General features: G+C 49.3%; 1 protein-coding gene across 1 annotated transcript; it reads left to right on the forward strand.

The window, feature by feature from the left end:
- The first annotated feature begins 197 nt into the window (after positions 1-197).
- On the forward strand, positions 198-4694 carry BNIP1 (BCL2 interacting protein 1). The gene is made up of 6 exons (XM_082291498.1): positions 198-296; positions 377-469; positions 792-883; positions 1710-1811; positions 2517-2635; positions 4446-4694. The coding sequence occupies exons 1-6, from the start codon at positions 210-212 to the stop codon at positions 4640-4642; spliced, it is 690 nt and encodes a 229-aa protein (XP_082147624.1). The 5' UTR covers positions 198-209; the 3' UTR covers positions 4643-4694.
- Positions 4695-6071: the final 1377 nt, after the last annotated feature.

Here is a 6071-nt window from a genome sequence, read left to right on the forward strand (position 1 = left end):
GTGGGGATGGGGCACAGCTTGGACTCGATGGACTTGAAGGTCTTTTTTAACCTCAATGTTTCTGGAATTCTGTTGTTATCCCGCTCCCTGTGGACCGGCCCAGTCCCCGCCCGGCCCGGCCCCGCCACGTCCCCTCAGGGCCGCGAGTCCCCGCCCGCCGCCCGCAGGGGGCGCCCGCGCGCGGCGCGGCCCGGCCCTGCCCGGCCAAGATGGCGGCGGCGGCGGCGGCGGTGCCGCTGCGGGTCTGCCACCAGGAGATCGTCAAGTTCGACCTGGAGATCAAGGCGGCCGTGCAGGTACCGCCGCCAGCCCCGGGACACCCCGGCACGGCCGCGGGGCGAGTCGGGGCCGCGCTGACCGCGCCGTTGTGTTCCAGGATATCCGGGACTGCCCGGGGCCGCTCAGCGCCCTCACGGAGCTCAATGCCGCCGTGAAGGAGAAATTCCGACACCTCCGCGGCCGCATCCAGGTGAGGCGCCCGGCTGAGGACACCGAGCTGTGCTCCGGGCCCACCGGCTGTGGTTTAGGGGTCCCGGGTGTGTTTTGGGGGGTGCCGGCCCAGGGCTGGAGGATCCCGGTTGTAGGTTCCTGCCGGGCTTTGTGGTGTTCTGACTGTGTTGTGGAGGATCCCGGCCTTGGGCTTGGGGGTCCCGGCTGTGATTTGGTGAGTCGCAGCCGTGGATTGGGGGTTTATCAGCTCATTCTGCCCCGAATCCGCTCCCCGGCCGGAGCTGGGCTGTGCGAGTTGCGGGTGGTTGATGAGGTTCTGGTGTTTGTGCTCTCCGCCGAAGGACTTGGAGGAGATGGCGAAGGAGCAGGACAAGGAGTCGGAGAAACAAGCCTTGCTGCGGGAGGTGGAGAACCACAAGAAGCAAATGCTCAGGTGGGTCTGGCAGCTGGTGCTGTTCCCAAGTCCCCTGTGCCCAGAGAAAGTCTGACTTTGGTGCAGCACCTGTCAGAGTCTGGTTTGGAAGTAAAGACACTGACACGTGTTTTGCCCCAGACCAAGGGGTCAGGGACAGAAAGGGTACAACTCCCTCCTCCTGTCCTGATTTCCTAACTCTGGTCTGTCCCTTTGAGCACTTGAGCTCAAAGAAGGTGGCTTAGGAGTCTGTTGTTTGACAGCTGGCACAGTTTTCTTTTTCTCTTGCTGCATAAATGCTACACTGAGGAATGTCAGGATAGAATGTTGTTATTGTGTGTAGTAATACAGGGAAAGTGAGTGGCTGAGGGAGCTGGGAAAGGGGCTCAGCCTGGAGCAAAGGAGGCTCAGGGGGGACCTTGTGGCTCTGCACAAGTCCCTGACAGGAGGGGGCAGCCGGGGGGGTCGGGCTCTGCTGGCAGGGAACAGGGACAGGAGGAGAGGGAACGGCCTCAGGCTGGGCCAGGGCAGGCTCAGGGTGGACAGCAGCAGGAATTTCCCCATGGAAAGGGTGCTCAGGCCTTGGCAGGGGCTGCCCAGGGAGGTTTGGAGTGCCCATCCCTGGAGGTGCCCCAGGAAGGGCTGGAGGTGGCACTCAGAGCTCTGGGCTGGGGACAAGGTGGGGATGGGGCACGGGATGGACTTGATGATCTTGGAAGTATTTTCCAACCCAAATATTTCTGTGTGTCTCAAGGGTGTCCAGTTACAGTGGTGGTTGCTTTGTGAAAATTGTCCTGCTGGCAAGGTGTTACCATCACATTACAACACTCTGCTCTTGTGATTTCAGCAACCAGGCAGCCTGGAGAAAGGCAAATCTGGCCTGCAAAATTGCTATTGACAACTCTGAGAAAGATCAGCTGCTGCAGGGAAGAGACGTCTTAAGACAAAGGTATGGGACTGTCCCACTGTACTGTGGGCTTTAAGCAGTGTCTCCTATTTTCACTGGTTTTAAATGGAAGTGACATCATATTTTTAAGTTATTTCATTATATCTGGAGTGTAGCTTTTCTTTTATGAGTGCATTTCCCTTTTGTGGAGATTTGAACTGTTACAGGTTGCGATAAATTCAGGTTTTCTTGGCATTGGCCTATCTTAGCAGAAAAGAGGATAAATTAACGTTCCTAGCTTTACATATTGCCTTTTACAATAATTCCAGATAGGTTCTAAACAAGAACTAGATCATTATCCAAGCTGTTTTCACATGCAGATCTGGATGTAATGGTGTGCAGGCTGCGAATTGAAAGCAGCAGCTGGGATACTCAGGATAATAAATTGGTAGTCTGTGGTAGTGCTTCCATAGCAGCCCATGGAGTTACACAGTTCTGGGTGAACAAGTGGTGAAATATGGGCCCCTGTGAGATTCTGAGCCACTGGCTGTTGTTTGGGCTCGGGACTTTCATATTTTGTGATTATTTTTTATTGTTTAGTGAAGACAATCTGAATTTCTCATGCAGTGAAAACCAGTTGTGTCTTTTGTACACTGGAGAGACGTTTAGTGCCGAGCTCTGTTCTAATCTCCCTCTCAGCATCATTTTCCCAAAGTACCCAAAAAAAGTAGTTTTACCCCTTCCTGCTTTGCTTTCTTCCCTTTTCAGGAAGACAACAAAGGAAAGTCTGGCAGAGAGTGCAGGCAACATCACAGAGAGTCTGATGAGCATCAGCAGGATGATGTCCCAGCAGGTGCAGCAGAGTGAGGAGACCATGCAGACCTTAGGTACAGCTGGAATTTGGGCATGGATGGGGTGGTGGAAGCACCTTTGGTCAGTTCTGTCAGCATGGGGAAAGGAGCAGAGTAGGAGAATGTGCTCCAATGATGATTAAAGGACTGGCCAGCAGAACTGTAACAACTGGACATAAACAGGAAATCATAGTGTACTTTTTGTGGAGTTTCTGTTTGTTGGAGTTTCTGTTTCATGATCATGAGAAGGAAAAGAGGCCAAGATGAGGTTTAGTTTCACATAAAAGCACTTACAAAAGCAAGGCGAGCTCACACAGTGCCCAGAGTGTGTTTGGTGTTACTCTGTGCCACTGTCCTGGCATGGATTTGGGAGTGGCAAAGGAGTCAAAAGCATGGATACAAGTCCCTCACAGAGGAAGGAGTGTCTGGAAAGCTGCTTCCAGCCAGGCTCCAGCTGGGATGGCTGAGACACTGAGATCAAGTGCCTTGAACCTGAGGTCACTTGCTCTGTCAGCAGTGCATCAGGGCCTGTGAAGCCAAGATTTCACCCAGTTCCTTGGCTTCTACTCCTAAAACAATAAATCAAGTGACCTGTCAGAACTGATGATTCATGGAGCATTTAGAAGTTGCTGCCTGGGCCTCTTCCTAGCTTTGCTTTTGGGCAGGAGAGGGAACTTTAAAGACAAGGATAAATAACCCAGGTTTGCCCTCCTTGCTTTCTGCTCCATCTGAGGGTGGCAGCTGGGCACAGTTCGTTGCTGCAGAAGTAGCATGTTCCTTCTCCCATTAAAAAGACAGTTTGGCAGGCACCTTTTCACCCTGTTTCTGAATGAACAGCACTTGGAATTCATCAAGGGAAAAAACTACCAAAGGTCATTTACAAAACCCAGCTGCAAATTCTGAGTTAGTAGTGCAAATTCCTGTTCTCTGAGCAAGTCCTTCCCTAGGATGCAATGAATGTTTGAGGCTGTGGAGCAGGGAAGTTCTGCTTTGTCATTAACTTTGGGAAGCAAGTTTTCTGTTTTCACTTGGATCAAAATGCCTCTTGAAATGGGATGGGACAAAGTGTTTTGCAAAATACTACAGACCTATTTCTGCTCTGAGGTTTTTTTTTTTTTTTTTGTGAACCAGATAATGCTGGATTTGACCTTTCTGTGAGCAGCCAGGGCAGTGTAGGGTGATGCACTGTCCTACAGGCTGTGCTTTCTGTAAAGCAGGAAAAAGGGGATTCCAGGGCTTTTGGTTTCATTTAGCAATTTGAAATGGGCAAGGCTGAGAAGTGTGGGCTGTGTGTTTGTGTTCTCACACACTTCTAGTTGACCCTTCTCATTTTTATTAGGCAAAATATTGCTATGTGTGTCAAAAATTACTGTTAACAACTATTTGAGCTGAATAATTCTGCAAGCCCATTTGAGTCACACTGATTTACTGCTGGGGCTTGGGGGAACACTTTCAGTGGTGCAATTAATATATTCAAATCATGCCCTGTCCTGCTGCTGCTGGTGACCTCTCTGGAGCACCATTCCTATTTCACTCTGCTTCCAGCAGTGCTGACTGAAAAACCTGAACTAGATTTGACCTGCTGACCCAAAAATTCAAAATCCAGGAACTTCAGTAGGATCTTTAAGCTTTTCAGTGCTCTTGTTTCGCTTTGCACTTTCCTCAGCACATAAGCACCCCTGAGCTGTGAGAACTCTCTGTGTCTGTCTCACCCACAAGTCAGCCTGACCCAGAAGGATCCCTCATGCTCTGTGTTGCCAAATATCTCATCCTTACACACTTTGCTGTTTGTTTTTGAAGCACAACCTGCTGATTTAAATCTTTTTTTGTTCCCCTTTAATTTCAGCCAATTCTTCCCGAACCATCCTGGAAGCAAATGAGGAATTCAAGTCCATGTCTGGGACGATCCAGCTGGGGAGGAAGCTGATCACCAAGTACAACCGCCGGGAGCTGACGGACAAGCTGCTCATCTTCCTGGCCCTCGCCCTCTTCCTGGCCACAGTGCTCTATATCCTGAAAAAGAGACTCTTCCCATTTTTGTAGAATTCCAACAATCACTGAACTATTCCAAAAAAAAAAAAAAAAATCAGAAAAAGACGGTTGATAACAGTGGGGCTTTAAAATGGAATAATAAAGGGATATTGCAATAGCTGGAGGAGCGTTGGAGCTGGCAGGAATTTGTGCTGTCCCCACGGAGCTTGTGATCTGCCTCAGAAGAGCTTAGTAGATCACGCTGTGGAAAGAAGAAATGCCAATTTGCCTGTGGGTTTGGGGAATCGAACACTTGAGGGGCTGGGCACTCAAAGGTGCCAGTTTGAACTTTTCAACCTCGCTGGTTTTTTGTCTTGAAATTAAGTTTTGTCCTTGGCTTGGACTGGAAACTGCTCTGCCATCTGTGTGTAAGGTGCTGAGAGTAAGAGGAAGGATGGAAAGGTCACACATTCCATTAATAAAATATTTATTGTATCATGTCAACGGGGTTTTGTTTAAAAACAAAGTCTGATGGCTTGAAAGAGCCTTTCAGTGTAAAAATTCTGCTTTTTCTTTAGCAGCAGTGGTTGCTTATGGGTTGTTTTTCTGGGAGCACAACACAGCCTGGCTCTGTCCCACTGGCCTTGGAAGGGCTCTGAGCAAAGCAAAAATGGGAACCCCATTTGTTACCATTAATTCACACAATAGATATGAGAACTACGTTGGCAACCTGTTAGAATCAGAAGCCTTTTCCCTCCTTTTCTTTATATCATTTCACTTCATGCTTTATGTTTGCAAAATTACTGCCAAGTTGTGCATTTGGAAGTTGGGGGGTTTTGCTCCTCTTTTGTAGCCCTGGAACAGGCAGACTGCACAGAGTGGATGCAGTTTTCCATATTGTTTATTCCTAGTATTTCAGGGCAGTTCTTCCTCACAGCCTTTCCCAAAATACAGAATTGCACTAAGAATGAAATAAATTGACAATATGCACATTTTGAGTTTGAATAAGAGAAGTTATTCTGCTTCAAAAATCCAGTCCTTTTGTAAATAAAACTACCTGCATAAACTGTCAATTTGCAGTCCTTAGATACAAAGGAATTGGGAAAAAATAGCAACAGCTGGACTTTTTGGGAGAGGGGAAGAGTAGAAATTCCAGAATGCAACAGGTTGCTCTGCAGCACTTGGTACTGGAATAATTTCCTTCCACAGCCAGGAATCATCCCGGCTCCTGATGGGCCACGGACCTGGAAGGAAAAAATCAGTGGAGGCAGCGAGATAAATGTTATTTCTCTTGGGTGAGAAGGGTGATTTGGTGAAGCACCTCAAGAGGTGCCTCAGCAGCCACCCTGGCTTGGTGGGTGGGTGCTGGAGCAGAGCACAGCTGGTGGAATTCCCTGGATCCCTCCTGGCACGGTGGGATGCCCCAATCAGCCCTGACAGTGCCCAGCTGGGGCTGGCTGGGTGGTGCTCAAATATCCTCCCTGCAGACTCCACGCTGGTG

The sequence above is a fragment of the Coloeus monedula genome (assembly GCF_965178545.1).
Source record: "Coloeus monedula genome assembly, chromosome: 15".
Lineage (NCBI taxonomy): Eukaryota > Metazoa > Chordata > Aves > Passeriformes > Corvidae > Coloeus > Coloeus monedula.

Coding starts and splice junctions, on each gene's coding strand:
- BNIP1 (XM_082291498.1), top strand. CDS start 210: ATGGCGGCGGCGGCGGCGGCGGTGCCGCTGCGGGTCTGCCACCAGGAG. Junction 470..791: donor ACCTCCGCGGCCGCATCCAG/GTGAGGCGCCCG, acceptor TCTCCGCCGAAG/GACTTGGAGGAGATGGCGAA. Junction 1,812..2,516: donor AGAGACGTCTTAAGACAAAG/GTATGGGACTGT, acceptor TTCCCTTTTCAG/GAAGACAACAAAGGAAAGTC.